Here is a 12,090-nt window from a genome sequence, read left to right as displayed (position 1 = left end):
GGAGAAGGAGAGCCCACAGGCTTTGGTAGCGGGCCATGTCAGTGCCACTGTATTGTCCTCAAAGCCAACAGAGAAATTGTTTAATTTGTCTGGGAGCAAGACATCGATGTCCGCGACGGGGCAGGTTTTCTTTTTGTAATCCGTGATTGACTGTAGACCCTGCCACATACGTCTCGTGTTTGAGCCGTTGAATTACAACTCTACTTTATCTCTATACTGACGCTTTGCTTGTTTGATTGCTTTGCGGAGGGAATAGCTGCATTGTTTGTATTCTGTCATGTTTCTTGTCGCCTTGCCATGATTAAAAGCGGTGGTTCGCGCTTTCAGTTTTGCGCGAACGCTGCCATTAATCCACAGTTTCTGGTTATGGAAGGTTTTAATAGTCACAGCGGGTACAACATCTCCGATGCACTTGCTAATAAACTCGCTCACAGAGTCAGCGTATGCATCAATGTTGTTGTCTGAGGCCCTCCGGAGCATATCCCAGGCCACGTGATCCAGGCAATCTTGAAGCGTGGAGTCTGATTGGTCAGACCAGCGTTGTATGGACCTGAGCACGGGCGTTTCCTGTTTTAGTTTCTGTCTATAGGCTGGGAGCAACAAAATGGATTCATGGTTAGATTTGCCGAAGGCAGGGCACGGGAGGGCTTTGTATGCATCGCGGAAGTTTGAGTAGCAATGATCCAGAATTCTGCCAGCTCGTGTCACGGATTCGATATGCTGATAGAATTTAGGGAGTATTGATCTTAGGGTAGCTTTGTTAAAAATCCCCAGCTACAATGAATGCAGTCTCAGGATGTATGGTTTCCAGTTTACATGAAGTGAATTTCTTTCAGGGTCGACGAGGTATCTGCTTGGGGGGGATATACATGGCTGTGACTATAATCGAAAAGAATTCTCTTGGAAGATAATGCGGCATTTGATTGCAAGGAATTCTAGGTCAAGTGAACAAAAGGACTTGAATTCCTGTATGTTGTTGTGATTACACCATGAGTCGTTAATCATAAGACATACACCCCCGCCCTTCTTCTTACCAGAGAGATGTATGTTTCTGTCGGAGCGATGCGTGAAGAAACCGGGTGGCTGTACCGACTCTGACAACGTATCCCGAGTGAGCCATGTTTCCGTGAAACAGAGAATGTTACAATCTCTGATGTCTCTCTGGAAGGCAACTCGTGCCCTAATTTCATCCACCTTGTTATCTAGAGATTGGACATTGGCGAGAAATATGCTAGGAAGCAGTGGATGGTGTGCTCACCTTCTAAGTCTGACCAGTAGGCCGCTCCGTCTGCCTCTCCTGCGGCGACCGCGTTGTTTTGGTTTAGCCTCTGGGATAAGATCGCATGTCCAGGGTGAAGGTTCGAACAAAGGATCCGCTTCGGGAAAGGCATATTCCTGTTCGTAATGATGGTAAGTTGACATCGCTTTTATATCCAATAGTTCTTCCCGGCTGTATGTAATAACACTTGAGATTATCTGGGCTAGCAATGTAAGAAATAGTACATAAAAAAACTAATAATTGCATAGTTTTCTAAGGACCTGAAGAGAGGCAACCATCTCTGTTGGCGCCATCTTGCAATGTCTGTTTGTCATTTACAACATTAACAATGTCTACACTGTATTTCTGATCAATTTGATGTTATTTTAATTGACAAAAAATGTATTCTTTCAAAGACAAGGACATTTCTAGGTGAACCCAAACTTTTTAACGGTAGTGTACATGTAGGTATAGGTAAAGTGACTATGCATAGATAATAAACAGAGAGTATCAGCAAAACTCTAAACACGAAAAAAGACAAAAACACATGCAAAATGTAAGAAAAAAGACATTGGGCTGCATCCTGCCTCTTATTTTGGTCTGGCCACAGCACCTCATCTACATCACAGGCGATGTTCTCCCTGGCTAAACAGCAGGGAAAGAATCTTCTGGAGTGACGATCCAGACGCAGAAAGCCCCCACATCAGCTACACCACATGCATCCTACATTGCCTGGAGAAAAGGCATGCGAGCGGGGGGAAGCCGGTCATACATCTTCATTTTGGTTTAGGAATGGGGAATATGGTGGGAGGTATAGAACAATACATTGTGGGTGGTCGATGAACCAGTTGCAGACCAGAGCAGCCTGGTGGAAACTCACGTTGTCCCAGATGACAACATACCTGGGCTGCTCTGGTTCACCCCTCTGCTCGGCTGGAATGAAGATGCCATGTAGTGTGTCCAGGAATTTGATGAGAAGGGCGGTGTTATAGGGATCAAGCTTAGCATGGTGATGGAGAATGCCTTGCTGGCTAACGGCTGCGCAAATGGTGATATTCCCTCCACGCTGTCCAGGGACATTCACAATGGCACGGTGGCCAATAATGTTCCGTCCCCTTCTTTTGATAGAGTTTATCTTGGCTATCCTCAAACATTTGCCTAGCTGATGGGTCCAATTTGATCCTCTTGTTTTGATGTGTTTTGACTGATGTCATGTCTATGCTAATAAGGCAAAAATGTGGTAGCTAGCTAACCAACAACTATAACAATGTATTTGAGAGACAGGCGCTCATTTTGCAAATGTATTTATGTTTTCAATAAACATTTGGAGACTAAATATAGTTTACATGTTGTCAAAAGTCTAAGCCAACCCCATCTGTTTTGCCCCATTGTTGCGCATACGTCGGTTTTGTTGCTAAATAACCAACCCTTCTAGAGCAACTCTGCAAAAAATGTATGACTGGGTCTGTAGCAACATGACCAAAATAACTAACAACCACATTTTTGTCCAGACTATATCTTCTGGTGAAAGAATTCAATTGTATGAATTTACTTATCAAAATAACATTTTAATAAAAATATGTACACAGTAAAACATTTCATGTGGTTTTTACAGTAAATCTCTGGCAGCACAGTAGCCAGTAGGTTACTGTAAATTTACAGTAGAATACTGGCAGCACAGAAGCCAGTAAAGTACTGTAGATTTACAGGACCTTTACTGAAACACAAATATACAGCATATAACTGTAACACCTGACTACAGAAAGTGCTGTATTTAAAAAATGTACAGTGCATTACTGGAAGTACAGTGGTTAGTATACTGTTACAGATTTACAGTGCAGGCAGCGAATGCCAACTATGGATAATATTTCTGTTACATGTATTTGATATCGGTATTTCAATACGTTCAATGTCCATTTTGTATTTCACTGGCCTGAAGTACAATTCATGTATTTTGTAACAGCTTAATAAGAATACATATATTTTGTATTTTCTAATACAAAACAAACTTGCAAGTAGCCCGCTTAACTACAACATCATTCTTGGTAACAGTAAAAAATGTACTTGCTATGACTTATATGTTCTTGTTTATCTACCTTAGTTTAATGCACTGACTGTAAGTCACTCTGAACAAGAGCATCTGCTAAATGGCCAAAATGTAAAAGTTTAAATTAACACTTGCAAGCCACACTACTGGGTACTATTTTAATGGGCGCCGCCCCCCAAACAAGGCCAAATTTGGTCAAAATGCAAATAGTTTGAGGGCAGAGCTGATTAGAATAATACCCAGCAGTGTGCTTTGCAAGTGTTCATTTTTACATTTACATTTTGGTCATTAAGCAGATGCTCTTGTCCAGAGCGACTTACAGTCAGTGCATTAAACTAAGGTTGATAAACAAAAAGTCACCGTCATAGCAAGTAAAAAGTTTCTGTAACCGTTATTGAGAATGTTGTTGTAGTTAATAATACGTTGGACTTCAAGGTGTTTTATTTTCGTAACAAAATACTTTTTTTATGTAGTTTTGCCAAGTATGTTAATGTGATATTCACAGTGACTTGCTGCCATCTTCCTGTACGTTGCTGTAGTATATGAGCAGTGATACAGTACAACACTGTAAAATCAGCCTAATTTACTGTAAGTAAGTAAATGCCACTGTGATCATAATGTCATAACTGTAATTACACGGCTTTGGTGCAAGGAGGTTGGCTGCTAAATATGTGTAGATTAGAGCATATTTGGTGTTTCATATCACTTGCACTTTCAGAGGCCTAAACAAAGGTTTACAATCTGGCTGTGATTATAGGGGAAAGAAAACATGCCAGAACGGACTTGTCAAAACACTCAACCAGTAAAGATTCAAGACTTGCTACCACTTTCATCTGGCCCCAACATACATTAAATTGTTTTTATTTTATTTATTTTTTTATTTTCCATTTAACCTTTATTTAACTAGGCATGTCAGTTAACAAATTCTTATTTACAATGACGGCCTATCAAAAGGCAAAAGCCCTCCTGCGGGAACGGGGCCTGGGATACAATAGAAATAGAGGAGAAAACACACATCACAACAAGAGAGACAACACAACACCACATAAAGAGAGACCTAAGACAACAACATAGCAAGGCAGTAACACATGACAACACAGTACGGTAGCAACACAACATAACAACAACATGATAGCAACACAACATGGTAGCAGCACCAAACATGGTACAAACATTATTGGGCACAGACAACAGCACAAAGGTTAAGAAGGTAGAGACAACAATACATCATACAAAGCAGCCACAACTGTCGGTAAGAGTGTCCATGATTGAGTCTTTGAATGAAGAGATTAAGATAAAACTGTCCAGTTTGAGTGTTTGTTGCAGCTCGTTCCAGTCGCTAGCTGCTGCGAACTGAAAAGAGGAGCGACCCAGGGATGTGCGTGCTTTGGGGACATTTAACAGAATGTGCCTGGCAGAACGGGTGTTGTATGTGGAGGATGAGGGCTGCAGTAGGTATCTCAGATAAGGGGGAGTGAGGCCTAAGAGGGTTTTATAAATAAGCATCAACCAGTGGGTCTTGGGACGGGTATACAGAGATGACCATTTTACAGAGGAGTATAGAGTGCAGTGATGTGTCCTATAAGGAGCATTGGTGGCAAATCTGTTGGCCGAATGGTAAAGAACATCTAGCCGCTCGAGAGCACCCTTACCTGCCAATCTATACATTATGTCTCCGTAATCTAGGATGGGTAGGATGATCATCTGAATCAGGGTTAGTTTGGCAGCAGGGGTGAAAGAGGAGCGATTAGGATAGAGGAAACCAAGTCTAGATTTAACTTTAGCCTGCAACTTTGATATGTACTGAGAGAAGGACAGTGCACCGTCTAGCCATACTCCCAAGTACTCCAAAGTTAGGGCACTACTACCACATGTCAGTTCAATTTGTATAGCATTCTCACTAACAAGTGCAACAAAAATAGCCACGTACAAGGCATGCCTCGGAAAATATGTTCATGAGCCAACGATTCTTTCCCTCCCACAACATTTTTACACAAGGCACCATAACTTACAGAACGCTGCAGTAAATATACAGCAAAACGGTACTTTATTGTTAAATGATGTTGTAATAAAGTTAGCGCAATTGCTAACAATGAATATGGAATTATATTTTACAGCATACAAATTCTATTTTTTGCACTTGCAGGGGCCTTAAGAAAGGCTTCTAAGCTGACAGTGACTACTCGGCAAACAGATCAAAAGAACAGGGCAAAACTTTTGACACTTACTGCCGCTTTGTCGGTCTCCTATACAATACACCATACAACATTAGATAACTACTACCACATTTCAGTTAAATTGGTACATCACTCTCACTAAGAGGTGCACCAAGTATAGCCTCTTACAAGGAACACCTCAAAATATGTTAATGAGCCATAAACAACAATACCATGCACCCACTAGTATTCAAAAGGTTTATGGCACTCCAAAAATGGTACTTTAGTCTGTGTAGTGGTACTGAATTATAGTAAATAAGTGGCAGCACAGTAGCCAGTAAGTTATTGTAGATTTATATAACCAAGGTTTTTAGATTCCAAAAATACAGTATGGTACTGTATTCTGTGGAGTACAGCATTCTCTCAATTTTTATTTAACCTTTATTTTAACAGGGAAAACATATTGAGACCTAGATCTCTTTTACAGAGGTGCTCTGTATACACAACATAACTATAGACGTTATACCCAGACATATACACATTATTGTACAGAAATACAGCCATGCGAAGCACAAAATGTGACTCACCACCTGGATTCGGTATTATGTAGCCAAATTTGAAATTGTGTTTTTTACATTGGATAAAAGTAGAGACTCAGAGCTACAAAATGGTATATCATACACTGCATTTTTAAAAGTAATTCTGCTTTGAAAGTTGATAAACTTGTAAACTCACTTTTGAGAAAATGGCCTTTGATTGTTTTGGTATCTAGTGAAGAGCTCTTTGTCTTACACCCATTCAGCATCATTCACACCCTCTTAAGCTTTATCCCCACCCATCTCATGTCGCTCTCAGAGCATTCAGAGCACACTTGACACTCTGGCCGATAATTTGTTTACCTATGGAAACATGAACATGAAAACAGCTTAACCAGCTCTGTGAGCAACAATTTCATTACGCTTGTTTGCAGACATTTACTGACACCGGTCATATTCAACGGGTGTGGTACACTTTAGCTTAAGACATGTAGCTAGCTAGGTAAACAATGAATCTAGCTAGGTAAACAATGTGTAAGATCACACGTCACGTAACATTAGCTAATGAGCCAGCCAGCTAACGTTAGCTAGTTAAACAACAATGAACAGTGCCAAATCATGTCGTTACTACCCTGCATGAATACGCTGGGAGCTAACCAACCAGGTTTAATGTTAGCTAGCTAACATTAGGCTCTAACTAGAAAAGCAAACGGCTCTGGGAAACGAATAACGTAAACTCACCCCATTCAGTACAAATGTGTGCAAACGCAACATTCAAACGAGGCTACAAAGAAAACTAATGGGACTGTAGTGACTGTGTTGACTTCAAAATCGGGGGTGTGAACTAGGTTTCTATTCAAGTGTTGATCGACATGGTAATGGCTCTATAGTATTGGAGAAAAGTTGAAAAAACTGACCCTCCGTTACATCGTGACGTGTCATGCCGTAACGTACAGCACGCATAAAGCAACTATTTCTGTCTTACAATCTCTCTCCACCAGGTGTAGCACTTCTCTCATCCTTTAAAAACAAGAAATGAACAGTGGGGGTAAGGGGGCATGTTGTTCATCTGAAACATCCTTACGAGAGTTTGAAAACATGTATTTAGTTTCCCCTGTATACGCACAAGTTTTAAATCAGCAAGGGATTCCCGCATAGCTATAAAATGTGACTGTAGTTTGGACACCGCTAAATCAACTGTCGGGGCAATAGCATGCATCCCAAAATTGACTCCTGTGGTACACCTTTATGTACATCGAGCAATTCTCGCTTAACCTCATCAATCACAATGGCCAGACTTCTGTCACTAAGATAAAACAGATGGAACAAATATAGCCCCTTACAAGGCACGCCTCAAAATATGTTAATGAGCCAGAGAGTCTTTCTCCGCCCACCACATTTTCCCACAATGCGCCATCATTCACAGTATGCTGCTGTAAATATACAGCAAAACAGGTAATACAGTACTTTACTGTAAAATGGTATTATTAAAGCAATTTCTGTCATTTTACAGCAGTGTTGCGGAATGCCATTGAGCCCCCCATATTACTGTACTGTCAAATAGAATAACAGTAGCTAACTGTAAATGTTTTGCTGTAAATTTACATCAATTTGTTAACGTAATTCATTGTTTTTTAACCTGTTATGGCTACAGCCCGACACCGGTACACCTATGACAACATCCAGCTCAAGTGCAGGGCGCGAAATTCAAAAGATATTTTTTTTAAATATTTAACTTTCACACATTAACAAGTCCAAGACACCAGATGAAAGATACACTTCTTGTGAATCAAGCCAACATGTCCGATTTTTAAAATGTTTTACAGGGAAGACAAAATATGTAAATCTATTAGCTAACCACGTTAGCAAAAGACACCACTTTTCTAACTCCATCAGTTTCTTACTCCATCAGGTGCTATCACAAATTCGACCAAATAAAGATATAAATAGCCACTAACCAAGAAACAAATTCATCAGATGACAGTCTGATAACATATTTATTGTATAGCATATGTTTTGTTCGAAAAATTTGCATATTTCATGTATAAACCATAGTTTACATTTCAGCTACAATCAGAAATTGCACCGAAAGCAGCCATAATATTTACAGACACCAACGTCAAATAGCTAATTACTCATCATAAAACATTTCTGAAAAATACATAGTGTGCAGCAATTGAAAGACAGGCATCTTGTGATTCCAAACAATATTTCCGATTTATTAAATGTTTTACAGCGAAAACAAAATGTATCGCTATATTAGCGTAGCCACAATAGACAGAAACACTTGGGCGCCCACGGCCAGTTCACATGCACGACAGATATATGAAATAACATCATAAAATGGGTCTTACTTTTGCTGATCTTTCATCAGAATGTTGAACAAGGTGTCCTCTGTCCAGATGAGTCGTTGTTTGGATTCAGAATGGCAAATTTCCCTCTTCACTTAGCATTGGCACTAGCCGAGTGGCACAAATTTCTCCAACGTAAACACAGTCAGAGGACGGAACACGGCAAAACTCCCGAAAAAATGTCAATAATCTGATTAAACTATATTGAAAAAACATACATTACGATGATATGGTCACATGTATCAAAAAAAATTCGAGCCGGGGATAGTTATCGTCCGTTACGGCAGCAAAACAGAAGTCAATCCCACTTCCTTCAGAGTACCGGAAGTGGACGGTCACGTCAAAGAAATAGGTTTTTTTCCACCACAGACCAAGATGAGCACAAAATTTCTTCTCTCACATCCTCTTGACACCAATAGGAAGGCGTATGGAGTGTAAGTAGACTCCTAAGTGTCAAGACCATGTATAGGCATCAAGTTGAAAAGAGCATCGATTTCTGACATTTCACTTCCTGGTCAGGAAAAGTGCTGCAGAAGGACTTCTGTTTCACTCAGAGAAATAATTCCAACTGTTTTAGAAACTAGAGAGTGTTTTCTATCCAAAAAGAATAATAATATCCATATTGTACGAGCAAGATTTGAGTAGGAGGCCGTTTGAAATGGGCACGATTTCACTGGCTACTCAACACTTTGCCTTGCAGCCATAAGAAGTTTTAATATGTTGGTAACAGTTTTATGAAAGCAATAAGGCACGTGAGGCAGTGCTGTATCATGAATACAGTCACAAGTAAATTAATTGGCTGACTGGCCTTCCGCTATCGTGTTGGACCAAACAACGCCATTTACCTGTGACTGTATTCAGAAAACCATCATGGGGGAAGTTAGGTACTATGGTAAATGTATTAATTTTATGCAAATGTATGCACATTTAAATCATTTTATAGTTCAAAAACGATGTATTTATTTAATTGTAAGACTTTTTTACAGTTGGTCTAGTGTCTGTAGCTTAGCAGTTGGTCTAGTGTCTGTAGCTTGGTAAGGTGAACGTGTTTTTTCATCCCATTCCACTCATTTAAATGTTACTGGGAGGTAAGTTTCAAACGGCTTTACTATATACGTATATCAGTTAGGCGAGTTAAACCCACCATTATCTGTTGGGTCCCATTTCTCACCATCCCCCCCCCCCCCCCCTCTTTCTATCCCACTCTCTGTTTCCCCCTGATGAAGCAGAATGAAAAGATGAATCAGATGAACCTGTTCTCCAAGCAGATCGACAAGAAGGAGCCGGTGAAGGGCGGCCTCATGTCCTACATCCTGACTGACCTGAAGATCCCCCTCTCCTATGAAATCCGCCTGGCCCCCATCACCACCTACAGCACAGGAGACTATGTCAGTCGCACCATCAAGTACTCAGAGCGTGAGTAGTGCCCGGTGACTGGCTTGCACCTGCAGCCAAAATGGACACTCTTTAGTTAGTGTCTAATGATAATAATAACTCATCCGTAGCTGGCCAAGCAGGGTTGGGTTCAATTGCATTTTAATTACAGTCAATTCAGAAAGTAAACCAACTTCTAATTCCAAATATTCCTATTTGAAAAGCATTTAATTTGAATTTCATTATACTTCCTGAATTGACTAGAATTGAAATGGAATTGACCCCGACCCTGTGGCCAAGTAGGCCCTTTTTGTTATGTTAATTTAGGCAATTATTTAAATACATTTTAAAATGTGTGCTACTACCAGGGTTGGGTAGGTTACTTTCTACCTGTCCAAAATTGTAATCAGTAACGTAACTTTTGGATTACCCAAACTCAGTAACGTAATCTGATTACATTCAGTTACTTTTAGATGACTTTCCCCTTAAGAGGCATTAGAAGAAGACAAAAAATGTATGTTATTAATTGAACCACATCTATTGCAGTTGAAATCAACATTAAAGTTTACATAGCTGGCCATATATGGATGTTACATTTTACTTTATGGGTTGGCTATGTAGGCTTCTTCTAACCCATTGCTTTCTACTACATATAATAATACAATTAAATGATATCTTTACATTGAAAACCAAACTCTATCAGAATTACAGTCATTCCAATTAATGTTATACCCCTTGATCTTCAAGAATAGGACTTGGAAACATGGAAGTATAGATTAGCCAAAAATCGCACATTTGGACACATCAGACCAAAGGACAGATTTCCACCGGCGTAATCTTCATTGCTTGTGTTTATTGGCCCAAGCAAGTCTCTTCTTCTTATTTTTGGAGTCCTTTAGTAGTGGTTTCTTTGCATCAATTCAGCCATGAAGGCCTGATTCACGCAGTCTCCTCTGAACAGTTGATGTTGAGATGTGTCTGTTGCTTGATCTCTGTGAAGAATTTATTTGGGCTGCAATTTCTGAGGCTAGTAACTGTAATGAATTTATCCTCTCAGAGGTAACTGGGTCTTCCTTTCCTGTGGCGGTCATCATGAGAGACAGTTTCATCATAGCGCTTGATGGTTTTTGCGACTGCACCTGAATTTTTTTTCAAAGTTATTGACATTTTCCGGATTGATTGACCTTCATGTCTTAAAGTAATGATGGACTGTCGTTTCTCTTTGCTTAATTGAGGTGTTTTTTTTAACCATAATATGGACTTGGTCTTTTACCAAATAGTGCTATCTTCTGTACAAGTGATTGGCTAAAACGCATTAAGAAGGAAAGAAATTCCACTAACTTTTAACAAGGCACACATGTTAATTGAAATGCATTCCAATTGACTACCTCGTGAAGCTGGTTGAGAGAATGCCAAGAGTGTGCAAAGATGTCATCAAGCCAAAGGGTGGCTACTTTGAAGAATCTCAAATATAAACACTTTTTTGGTTACAACATGATTCCATATGTGTTATTTCATAGTTTTGAGGTTTGAAAACCAATGATGGATAGGAAGCTTAAACTTTTTGAATTCAACCATTATTGGGTTCAAATACGCATTTAGATTTGTGAACAACCATCCACAACAACCACAATCCGTAAGGTGCAAATAGCTAAATGTAATTCACATTAAAGCGCTATGTAGATATCAATAATAAGTGATATCTGTATCGCTGTAGACTACATCACTGCTGTCATCCTTAACTCCAAGTGTTCATTCAAACTGGATAATCTTTGGATGCCAACAGCAGTCGCACCATTGAAAGACAGCTTGGACTGTAACCTACAAAAGCCTATTCCTGCTCTTTTCCAGCGATCCATCAAACACATTTGGTGTGTCATCATAGTGGTCTCTGACTTGTGGTCAGACTCTCTCAGGTGGAACAAACATAAACTTGCGCCTTTTTTCAATGCTGATTTGAATGTCATTGAGAAAACAGAGAAGTGTCAAATATTTTTTCCCGTAAACATCCTTTCTGATATTAAAAGTAATCTAGGTAATCATCTAGTTTTTCAAAAGTATCTGTAATCTGATTACAATATTTTTGCTGGTAATTTAATGGATTAGAGTTACCATTTTTTTGTAATGCCTTATATGTAACAGATTACATGTAATCCGTAACTCCTCAACCCCGGCTACAACAACGTTTTATGAAAGTGTATTGTGGTAATCAATGTGTATTTCCTCTTTTACAGCCTACAAATACCCAAGACCTTCAGGTAAGAGTGCCCTAAAACAAAATTAGGAAGTGCATGTACTTCGCCCAGTGGGACGTAAATTGTAATAGATTGTTTCTATTATAACACCATCGTGAAAGGTGAACAGGGAG

The 12,090-nt window shown here is 39.7% G+C and overlaps 1 protein-coding gene across 1 annotated transcript in view; it reads left to right on the top strand.

The window, feature by feature from the left end:
- LOC120023365 (MAM domain-containing glycosylphosphatidylinositol anchor protein 1-like) overlaps positions 1–12,090 on the top strand; it is a 246,431-nt gene that overhangs the window by 186,110 nt on the left and 48,231 nt on the right. Inside the window, exons 12-13 of the mRNA XM_038967372.1 lie at positions 9,587–9,764; positions 11,957–11,980. Of these exons, the coding sequence (XP_038823300.1) occupies positions 9,587–9,764; positions 11,957–11,980 (202 nt within the window). The remainder of the gene's footprint in view (positions 1–9,586; positions 9,765–11,956; positions 11,981–12,090) is intronic.

Source organism: Salvelinus namaycush, chromosome 28, assembly GCF_016432855.1.
Source record: "Salvelinus namaycush isolate Seneca chromosome 28, SaNama_1.0, whole genome shotgun sequence".
Classification (NCBI taxonomy): Eukaryota; Metazoa; Chordata; class Actinopteri; order Salmoniformes; family Salmonidae; genus Salvelinus; species Salvelinus namaycush.
Note: the sequence above shows the minus strand (reverse complement) of the source record. Positions and strands in the feature narration are given on the sequence as shown.